We start from the raw sequence: 11,494 nt of genomic DNA, 5'->3' as shown, positions 1-11,494 counted from the left end.
AGGAGGAAAGAGCACGGGTTGTTTGTGTGCCTGTCTAAAAGTGTAGTTATGTGTAAGGGCATCTGAATATTTCAAGTAGTAAACGCTAATGTCCAGTCAAAGATTGTTCTTGTTTTTACTCTATATAAATAAGGAGTAATATTTTCTCTTTAATTATCCCCACCGTCCCAATCCCTAAGAACACGGTTTGGGCCCACCAATCGCGTCCTAATTATAGTTCTAATTTATGTAACATAATTTGATTATATACTAAGCGCATTCAAAAGTGGAGAACAAAAAATTACCAGATGTTAAGGACATATCAAAAGAGGATACGGGAGAGACATGTATACTTTTTTTTTTTGAACAGGTAAAGTGCTCGACAGGAAAGAAGAATTTTAAAATTTAATAATATTAAACATACAAGTATATAATATATGTGTGGTAATATACGTTTGAAACTTATAATTTTAAATATGTTATAATATTTAAATGATTATTAAAGTTTATCATTAAAGATATAATTTAAGTATTGAATTAATTTAAATTTATAACATTTCTTTTTTTCTTCCTTAGATTAAAAAGATAATATTATCACGTAAACTGAAATGTAAGGGGTAGTTTATAAACCAAATCAGATTTGTTTAACTTAATACAGTAGTAAATCAAAATAAAGAAAGTAGTAGGAGTAGTATATAGTACTATTAGAATTATTTATAATTAAGTAATAGAATTACGTATTAGGTATTAAAAGTATACGTAAACATATACTATTACAACTTGATACATGCACCGGACCACTCACTATTGTTCCTCTTTCCATATCTCTGTTATTCTTTTCAGTTTCACTCTCTTTTTATAGTAGTTTCCATCTGGGAATTCCTTTTCATTTTCATTTTCATTTCCCTTTTTTCAACTTAAATCATTACTAGTACTTGATATTCAATCACTTCTTGACTACTATTTGGGGTTAAGCAAGACAATTACAATACAAATTTGGGTAAGAAAATTAATCACTTTCTTTTTTCTCTTTACATATTTATTCCATATTGATGGGATTTCACCAGCAGATTTTCACATAAAGCAATGAGGGTCATTATTCTTTTTTTAATTTTTAAGCAGGTGTGAGATTTTGGGCTAAGATCATGCAACGTTGACTCGTTGACTTTAGCAATTTTTTCAGATTCGTGAAGATATATTATGCTTTTTCTTCAGGTATTTTCCCTGTTTGGGGAGAGTGGGTAGCTTAAAGGTAGATTCTTGACGCTGTTAATAAGAAAGAGGTGCTGAAAATCAGTGAAATTTCCAATTCTTTTATATTCTCAACTCTTCAGTTCAAGCATATTCTCTGAGATTATGGGCTAAGATCACATAACATTGACCTATTGACTTGATCAATTTTTGCCTGATTTCTTGAAGTATTTTCTCTGTTTGGGGAAGTGGGTAGCTCAAAGATTGAATTTTTGGTGTTGTTAATAAGAAAGGGGTGCTGAAAATCAGTGAAATTTCCAATTCTCTCATTCTCAACTCTTCAGTTCAAGCATGTTTTCTGAGGTTGTGGGCTAAGATCACATAACATTGACTTATTGACTTAAGGAATTTTTGCCTGATTTCTTGAGGTATTTTCTCTGTTTGGGGAAGTGGGTAGCTCAAAGATTGAATTTTTGGTATTGTTAATAAGAAAGGGGTGCTGAAAATCAGTGAAATTTCCAATTCTCTCATTCTCAACTATTCAGTTCAAGCATGTTTTCTGAGGTTGTGGGCTAAGATCACATAGCGTTGACTTATTGACTTTACCAATTTTGCCTGATTTCTTGAGGTATTTGCTCTCTTTGGGGAAGTGGGTAGCTCAAAGATTGAATTTTTGGTATTGTTAAGAAGAAGGGGAGCTGCTTTTTAAGTAAGTTGTGAAAGCTAGATATTAGGAATCTGAAAAAAGATTGACTTTTTAGCCTATCCCTTGTCCATTTGAGCTGATATGTTTCTGTTTTATCTTAAAACTTTACTTTGGATGATGATTTTGGAATAGAATTAACTATTTAGGTGGACTGGTTCTTTTGGATTCAAGGATTTGGAGTCTGAAATCAATAAATGTTTGATCATGGCTGGGCTTATTAGTGATATTTTTCCTCTCTCAGGGATGAATTTTTGCTAGTAAATTACCAAGATTAAGTTGGACTAAATGGAGAGCGGCAACGAGCTTTCGTCATCCTTGAGTTTTGCTTCGTCTTCTTATGTATCAAACGGTTGCAGTAGCCCCCAAGAACCAGGGCCAAATCTTGATCTTTTGACTAATCTAAGTGGTAATCTTGAGAAGCTCCTGCTTAATCCTGAATATGACTACAGCGATGCAGAAATAGTCGTTGAGGGGATTAGTGTTGGTGTTAATCGCTGTATTTTGGCTGCACGAAGCCAGTTTTTCCACGAAAAGTTTAAGAAGCACAATGAGAATACCTCAAAAGATGAAAAGCCTAAGTATTTGCTGAAGGATTTGGTGCCTTTTGCCTCAATTGGATATGAAGTATTCTTGGTTTTCCTGAATTATTTGTATACTGGAAAGATTAAGCCTTCTCCTCAAGAAGTTTCGACTTGTGTTGATAATGTGTGTGCTCATGATGCTTGTCGCCCTGCCATTAATTATTTCGTGGAACTAATGTATGCTTCATCCACCTTTCAAATCAACGAACTCGCTATGGTCGTAGAGGTCAGTGTTTGCTTTGCTGGTTAAATTCTATTTGCATAACAAATACCAAATACATTTGGCTCTCATTCTTGAACTACCATACGGTCAGACCTCTCTATAACAAGATCCTTATATAACAATCATTCAGTATAAAAGCCAAAAAAATGTCAGAACAAACTATGTTGTTATAGAGAGGTTTGACTAAATAACTATCCTTGTGATACAGTTTGTTAAGCATACTGAATATAAATCAAATGCTTGAGTTAGACGCGGTTTCTTGACATTCTTTCATGTTTGTCTCGTATAAGGATTTCTGTTGAAATGTTGATGACCTAGGGTCTGATCAATAAATAGGAGTATGAGGTGTATGTTTTTGAATGCTTGTAAAGGGTCTGAATTAATAAGTAGGATGTGACAGCTAGTACGAGGTTTATGATTTTAATGCTTTGCCGCGAAGATGCGTCTCAATATCTTAGTAGAGTCCCGAGTTATTCTACTACTACTATATATGTTTCTTGATAATACAATAAAGAAAGGCCTAGCTATTGAATTTATGGTGGCAATATACTAGATAAGAAATCACAGAAGCTTTCTATAAGATTTCTATTGCTTCTAACTTTGTAGTTACGTTGTTTTTCATCTGAAGAATATTCTGTTCGCCTGCAGCGTCGTCTTGTCAACTTCGTCGATAAGGCTAGTCCGGAGGATGTGATTCCTATACTTTTAGTTGCCTTTCACTGCTCATCTAATCAACTTCTTGAGCACTGCATCCAGAGAGTGGCAGGATCCGATCTAGACAATGCTACTCTTGAGAAAGAACTCCGTCATGAAGTTTTGACTGACATAAAAACAAGGCGCCTCAAGTCTCGACAAGAACTTGAACAGGATTCAATAGAAGTGGACTCCTTAAGTGAAAAAAGAATTAGGAGGATTCTGAAGGCTCTGGAATCCGATGACATTGAATTACTTAAGTTACTTCTTGAAGAGTCTAATGTCACTTTAGACGATGCTTGTGCTCTTCATTATGCAGCTGCTTATTGTAACTCCAAGGTTGTGAATGAGGTCCTCGAGCTGGATTTAGCTGATGTCAATCTTCAGAACTCCCGAGGATATAATGTCCTTCACGTTGCTGCTAGAAGAAAGGAGCCATCAATAATAATGGGACTGCTTGAAAAAGGAGCATCTTTCTTGAATACTACACGGGATGGAAACACAGCACTATCTATCTGTCGGAGATTGACTCGGCCAAAGGATTATAATGAGCCAACAAAGCAAGGGAAAGAAACTAATAAGGACCGCATATGCATTGATATTTTGGAGAGAGAGACGAATAGGAATCCTATGGTTGGGATCATGTCTTCGTCATCATTGGTGTTGGCTGATGAATTACTCATGAGGTTGCTTTTATTTGAAAATAGAGGTAACTTAGTTCAATTATAATCTGAAGTGAACTCTTCTAGTGATTGAGTATTTACATGTATACACTTATCCGAGCTGTCCAATTATTTCAAATCCCATGCTTAGTATAGTTGTTTGTGTTAGCAGCTATCCTTAGACTGAAGTTTTATCTGTCAAAAGAACACTCGCTTTATACAATTATGGGGTAATAAAAATGTTAAAAGTCTAGTAGGTGTAATCTAGGCTCTCACCATTCTCTTCTCCTCAGTTACATTATTTGAATGTACCTAATTTGTAATTTCTTGCAGTGGCATTGGCGCGAATGTTATATCCTCATGAAGCCAAGCTGGCTATGGAAAAAGCACATGCTCATTTGACATTGGAGTTTACTGGAATTTCAGCAACAAATGGCTTATCTAGAAATCTGAGAGGGGTTGACTTGAATGAATTACCATCTGAGCAAGTGAAAAGACTCCAAGAACGGCTGTGCGCACTGCAAAAAACAGGTAATAGTAACTCTATGTCATTCTTGGTACCTTATTTAAGGAAAGGAGGAGGGAGAATTTCTAAAAGAAGGATTAAACTTTTGAAATTTCAAAAGATAGTCATTGGACCATAGATCATATTCTTGCATGTTTATAGTTCATACCAATCTTCGTTTATAGTAGGAATGGTGCTTTATCCATGATTAGTCTTTCTCAATATTGTGTTTTTTTAAACCCAAATTGCAGTGGAGACAGGTCGACGTTTCTTCCCTAATTGCTCCGAGGTTTTAGATAGATTACTAGAGGACGACATGCTAGATTCCTTAACGTTGGAAAGAGGCACCGCTGAGGAACAAAGATTAAAGAAGATGCGATACACAGAACTCAAGGATGACGTTATGAAGGCATTCAACAAAGACAAAGCTGAAAAGTATTGGGAAGGCTTCTCTGCATCTTCCTCCTCTTCATCGTCCCCAAAGACTAGCGTTAGCCACAAGATTAGGAAGAAGTAGTTCCTCTCCTTTGCTACATCGCTAGCCTTGAACTTCGGTCATGAGCTTTACATGATGGAGCTCCATATACTATAGTACTGATATGCTTGTTCTTCCTGTTGTTGGTTTTTACTTTTGGTAGCTTGTTTGTAGATAAGAAATTGTATAAGTAACATCTGCATACAATTTAGGTAATCACATTGTAGTAAGGTATATAGGGGAGGGGATTGATTGTGGGGGTGGGGGCAAGAGGAATAAAAATAGGTAAAGGAATGATTTTTGTTTCTTGTTTTCCTATGTTACATATTGTGAATTGGAAAATTGTTTAGTTTATGGTGATATATACTAAAAAGAGATCTTTAGTTTAGAGCATGTATTCTCCAGAAATTTACTTATTTCAAGACTTTGCTTTCTGAAGACCCCTGCATGTAGATTCCAGAAAATTGGATTATTTATACCTCTCCAAATAATCATTTTTCGCATAGTAGACGGGTATTTTAGCTCTTTTCACTTATTTCTTTCATAGACATGGTGTTAAATCACATAAGCAGAAACTTGTTGGTGATTGAGAAATTCCAGTAAAATCCCACAAGTGGGGTCCTTGGATACTATGTACGTAGCCTTACCCATGTTTCCGATAGACGCTATACAATAACAACAATTCAGTAAAATTACAAGTGAGATTTGGTGATTGAGAAATTCCAGTAAAATCCCACAAGTGGGGTCCTTGGATAATATGTACCTAGCCTTACCCATGTTTCCGATAGACGCTATACAATAATAACAATTCAGTAAAATTACAAGTGAGATTTGGGGCTGGTAGTGTGCATGTAGACACTATGCGTCAAGCAATTCATTCTATTATAATCATGTGATCTAGTGTAAGAATTTAAGCTATTAAAAGAAGAGCATCTCATTTTAACTTAATGTCCTCTCCAAGTGTTATTTCTTGTTGGATCAAACATACACAATAAAGAAACACAGCGGCTGATCTTGAAATATAAACCTTGATTTTCATCTATTCTTGTTTAAATATCAAAATTCATCTTACTCTAAATTCTCAGTTAGTGAAATGCTAGTACCATTGACTCTTTTATCACCACATGTATCAAGAAATTCTAACACATAAGAAACCATATCTTCAATCCCTTTAGCAGCTGTAGTATCCACAATAAGTCTTGGAACATTACCAATATCATAATCCCAACACCCTTCATATCCTTCCAACAACTTTTCCATTTCTTGCCATGTAGATGGCTTGTGCCAGCTTGAGCCATCCACCTCACTCCTGTGCTCGAGCCGCCTGCGCCACTCGGCCTCATCTTTCGGCTTACACTCCACGATAATGACCCGAGCTCCGCTACGATCAGCCAGCTCGAGGAGCCGGTCAAGATGAGCTCGACAAGAGAGTGGCGAGTCGATCACCACGCTGAGCCCCAAGTCTAGCTGAGCCGAGGCGACTTGCCACGTGGCTTCGTATGATAGGTCATTGAGGAGTTTTGATGGTTGCATGAGGACATGTTGAAGAGGTTTGGTGCAATTTTTGAAGTGATCTTTGTCTATAATTGGACATTTGAGAGTTTTAGCTATAGAGTATGCTAATGTGCTCTTTCCAGTGCCTGGATGGCCTTTCATAGCCAAAATTATTGGTCTTTCTTCATATTTTTGATTGTCCATTTGGTTCATTTGATTGAGGATTGGATTTTAGCACTGATGTTAATAAAATAGTACTAATTAGATAAAGATAATATATGCTTGTGGATAAGGTTATGCCAATTGCCAAGTAAGGATTGTCCCACACATTATTTCGTTTCTCCTACGTATTTTACAAGAATGATAAGGATATATAGCTATCAGCTTCACTTCTTTATCCATTTACTACTATTTATTTGTTTGTTTCTATGGATAAGGAATTATAGAAGTTAAGATCACATGTAGGGTGTCAAATTTAGCCCATAAGAATATAATCTGCTCAATCCGTTCATATTTGAACGGGTTGAGTTGAACACATATTAATTAAGAATTTGCGATTCTATTTAGATATTAGTCAATATTATTGTCCTGAAATTTTAAATCAAAAATATTAACAGGACAATTCAAAATATTTTTATCCCGAAAAATTAAACTGAAAAACTAAAATTCAGGAAGCACTGACTAATTCTTAAATAAGTATCATTTCTACTTTAACTTTTATCACCGGTTTTAAAGTTGTGTAAAAATAAGCTCCTTTTTTATTTTGTAGGCGAGGCAAATAACCATTTTTACCCTTCAATTCCCCTGCAATTCTTCTGCAACTTAGCAAATATCTACAAATGTTACCAGCACACAAATATATAAGCTAAGTAAGTCTATGGCATTACATAAATAGTGTAAAAAATACAACAAATTTAATTCAACTCGATAGAAGTCTTCATCACATTTTATACACATGGAAAATTTCAAGTTGCTACTAGAATCCTTATTACTTTACTAGTAATAAGTTTGGGACCACTTTTGAGTTGCCACCAATCCTTATAGTAATATTTTAATTAACGGCAAACGGTCAAATATACCCATGTACTTTCGAAAATGGTCTAAGAATAACCCTCGTTATACTATTGGACTATATATACCCTTTCCGTCATACTTTGGAACAAATATACCCTTATTTTGGATGGAGTGCCACGTGTCAGCACCAGATGAAAACGACCCATTTCTTTTTTTTTACCCGATCTGTTTTAAAAAACCCATCATCCGAACCGTTTTAAAATTCAGTTTTTTTAAAGCATATATTTTGTAAAAACTGGAATTTTTTTTTGTAAAAACTGAAAAAAAAAAAAGAAAAAAAAAATTGCAAAATATATATTTTTAAGTCTTTTAGTTTTTTTAAAGTATTGTTTTTGTAAAAACTGAAAAAATAAATTAAAAATGCTTTAAAACTGAAAAATATATTCTGTAAAAACTTTTAAAAAAAAAAAAAAAGGAATTTGCAAAATATATATTCTTACGTCTTTTCAGTTTTTTTAAAGTATTGTTTTTGTAAAAACTGGAAAAAAATATTTTTTTTAAAAACTGGAAAAAAAAAAAAGACTCTCCTAAAGCAGTGGACTACATATGCATTAGTTTTAAAAAAATAAAAATATTTTGCAAAAGCTTTTTATTTTTCAGATTTTACAAAAAAAATACTTTAAAAAACTGAAAAAACTGAAAAATATATATTTTGCAAATTTTTTTTTTCAATTTTTAAAGAATATATATATTTCAGTTTTTAAAGTATTTTTTTAAAAAAAAAAATTTTGTTTCAGTTTTTACAAAAAAAATAGTTTAAAAAAACTGAAAAGTCTTAAAAATATATATTTTGCAAATTCCTTTTTTTTCAGTTTTTACAAAAAAAAAAATTCAGTTTTTACAAAATATATGCTTTAAAAAACTGAATTTTAAAACGGGTCGGGTGGTGGATTTTTTAAAACGGATCGGGTAAAAAAAAAAGGAATGGGTCGTTTTCATCTGGTGCTGACATGTGGCACTCCATTCAAAATAAGGGTATATTTATTCCAAAGTATGACGGGAAGGGTATATATAGCCCAATAGTATAATGAGGGGTATTCTTAGACCATTTTCGAAAATACAGGGGTATATTTGGCCCTTTGCCGTTTAATTAATTAGGACCACTTGATCGAAGGCTGACATGTACTACCTCCTCCGTTTCCTTTTACTTATTCATTATTCTAAAAATAGATTTTCAATTTTACTTGTCACTTTTAACATATCAAGAGAAAGATAATTTATTTTTACCTGTTATACCCACAGTATTAATTACTCATTTCAAATCATTTTTTCAAATTCATTAAAAAAGTGCATCAATTAATATGGATATCATGGTAAATTATACACTTTATTTATTATATTTTAAGGGGTGTGCAAAGTCGATAGTGAACAAGTAAAAGGGGAACGGAGAGAGTATTCTATTAGCTCAATATTTTCAACTAAATTCTAATGTAATCGTCACTTGCTTATTTGACAACTATCACTAAATTAAGCACAATTTGAACCAAATGTTTTCCATACTTTACACCTACACATCGAACCTTTTTCTATGCTCACTCTCCTAGCCACCGCTCTAACTCAGCCTCACCCTCGTAGCCACAATTAAGCTTGTTAACTGTTTTGGGTCGGGTTTGGATCGATTCTACCGATCCCATCGGGCTGCCTTAAGGGGTCGGGTTGGGGGCAGTGGAGAAAATAATTTTTTTGGGAATTCAAAATATAAAAAAGGCAAACACACGAATAAACTAAAAGAATTTAACATCTAATATATATACATAAAATAAAATTTAGAACAATTAACTAGAATAGCAGCCCAAGTTAGTTTTTCCCCCAAAAACTTACACTCACAATGTCAGAATTTTAAACTTATGGGTTCTGAATTTTAAAATAACAACTTCAAGTATTAATAACTGAATTTTAATATTAATATTTTTACAAATTTTAATAAATTTTATAATACAAATACACTATCTAAACAAAAGAGTTCAAAAATTTTTTTGGAGTTATTCAATGATCCAAGCTTTAGGCCCCTAGCTTGCGTCATCCAAAATAAATTTTCAATAGAAGTAAGAAAATTTTGAAGATCTTAATCGTCTTATTAAGCGCATAATAATATAATAGTACTACTTATTTTGCATACCTTCGTACACATGATAAAACATTTTATTAGGGATTTGTAGTCGTAGCCTATATTTATGTCATCTTTTAACTTGTACACTATTTTTTAAAATTATTGATTTGGTAGTCATCTCACAAAAATTCATAATAATATGACAATTACACCCCTGACAAAAAATATAAAACGATGTCCTCCTCTCCTCTCAGCAACTTTATAAAAATTATCAGAAACTTGTCCATATTCATCTTTAGAATCACACTTGCATGAAGTTGTTTCACCTTGAAGCTAAAATTTCATGTTAATGTAGCATGAAGTTGTTTCATGTTGAAGCTAAAACTTCATGCTAAATATAGTATGAAATTGTTTCACATTGAAGCTAAAACTGCATGCTAATACATGCTGAAGTTATTTATCCTGCAGTCTACAGTTTTGTCATAAATTTTATCCGAAACTTCAGTCTAAACATGCTGAAGTTATTTAGTTTATTTGCTAAAACTTCAGACTAAACATGCTTAGGTTATTTAGTTCATTTGCTAAAATTTCAGATTAAACATGCTTAAGTTATTTAGTTCATTTACTAAAACTTCAGACTAAACATGCTTAAATTTTTTAGTTCATTTGCTAAAACTTCAGACTAAACATGCTTAGATTATTTAGCTCATTTGCTAAAACTTCAGATTAAACATGCTTAAGTTATTTAGTTCATTTACTAAAACTTCAGACTAAACATGCTTAAGTTATTTAGTTTATTTTACTAAAATTTCAGACTAAACATGCTTAAATTTTTTAGTTCATTTGCTAAAATTTCAGACTAAACATGCTTAAGTGTTTGTCCTGTAATATGTAATTTTCTAATGAGTTTTTGCTAATGCATGCTGAAGTTATTTAGTTCATTTGCTAAAACTTCAGACTAAACATGCTGAAGTTATTTAGTTTATTTGCTAAAATTTCAGACTAAACATGCTAAAGTTTTTTAGTTCATTTGCTAAAACTTCAGACAAAAATGCTTAAGTTTTTGTCTTGCAGTATGTAATTTTCTAAAGAGTTTTTGCTAATGCATGCTGAAGTTATTTAGTTCATTTGCTAAAATTTCATACCAAAACATGCTGAAGTTTTGTAACGCAGTCTATAATTTTATCCTGAGTTTCATCCGAAATTTCAGTCTAAATAAGCTGAAGTTTTTTAGCTAGCGTTTGGCCATAGATTTCTAAATTTATTCTGAAAAATTTGATTTGGGTGAAGTTTTGTTTGAAGATGAAAATATGTTTGGACATATGTTTTTGGGTGAAGTTTGGTTTGGAAAAACATAAAACATGACTTATACCCACAAGTTCTAAAAACTATCATAAATACCCAACAGTACCATTATCAATAACATTCATTATATTATCGCAAACCATAATCCTAAACATAAATAAATTTGATACAAAATTATCTTTTTTATAATGAACTACATGATACACTATCAGATGACCGAGAAGACGAAGCAGCATCGTTACAAAATAATAAATGGTTGGCTCTTTTATAAAATACAAAAATTTGGGGCAATTTTTAAAAAATATAATAGTGATATTTTGGCCCAAAACCAGATATTGAGCTGGTTTTGGGATTTGACATTTGGGACTTGGGATTTGGCCAAAATATAGGCAAAATCTATTGCCAAACATGTGTTTGCCAAATAAAACCCAAGTTTATTTTGGCAAAATCTATCGCCAAATGGGTCCTTAGTTTATTTGCTAAAACTTCAACCCAAACATGCTTAAATTTTTGTCCTGCAGTTTGTCAATAGTCTTTTATTAAAGAAGGGCAAAAT

General features: G+C 32.8%; 1 protein-coding gene across 7 annotated transcripts; it reads left to right on the top strand.

The window, feature by feature from the left end:
- The first annotated feature begins 769 nt into the window (after positions 1-769).
- On the top strand, positions 770-5,403 carry LOC104119647 (BTB/POZ domain and ankyrin repeat-containing protein NPR1-like). 7 transcript variants are annotated; one of them, XM_009631211.4, is made up of 6 exons: positions 770-979; positions 1,102-1,194; positions 2,118-2,683; positions 3,329-4,082; positions 4,369-4,566; positions 4,792-5,403. In XM_009631211.4, the coding sequence occupies exons 3-6, from the start codon at positions 2,162-2,164 to the stop codon at positions 5,055-5,057; spliced, it is 1,740 nt and encodes a 579-aa protein (XP_009629506.1). In that variant the 5' UTR covers positions 770-979; positions 1,102-1,194; positions 2,118-2,161; the 3' UTR covers positions 5,058-5,403. The 7 variants fall into 7 exon arrangements, with proteins under 7 accessions (XP_009629506.1, XP_033508288.1, XP_033508289.1 ...); XM_033652397.2 differs by having other exon boundaries at positions 2,023-2,683; XM_033652398.2 differs by having other exon boundaries at positions 1,099-1,194.
- Positions 5,404-11,494: the final 6,091 nt, after the last annotated feature.

This window comes from Nicotiana tomentosiformis, chromosome 7, assembly GCF_000390325.3.
Source record: "Nicotiana tomentosiformis chromosome 7, ASM39032v3, whole genome shotgun sequence".
Lineage (NCBI taxonomy): Eukaryota > Viridiplantae > Streptophyta > Magnoliopsida > Solanales > Solanaceae > Nicotiana > Nicotiana tomentosiformis.
The sequence above is the reverse complement of the archived record's forward strand: the minus strand, read 5'-3'. Positions and strand labels throughout refer to the sequence as shown.

Coding starts and splice junctions, on each gene's coding strand:
- LOC104119647 (XM_009631214.4), top strand. CDS start 2,162: ATGGAGAGCGGCAACGAGCTTTCGTCATCCTTGAGTTTTGCTTCGTCT. Junction 2,684..3,328: donor AACTCGCTATGGTCGTAGAG/GTCAGTGTTTGC, acceptor GTTCGCCTGCAG/CGTCGTCTTGTCAACTTCGT. Junction 4,083..4,368: donor GCTTTTATTTGAAAATAGAG/GTAACTTAGTTC, acceptor AATTTCTTGCAG/TGGCATTGGCGCGAATGTTA.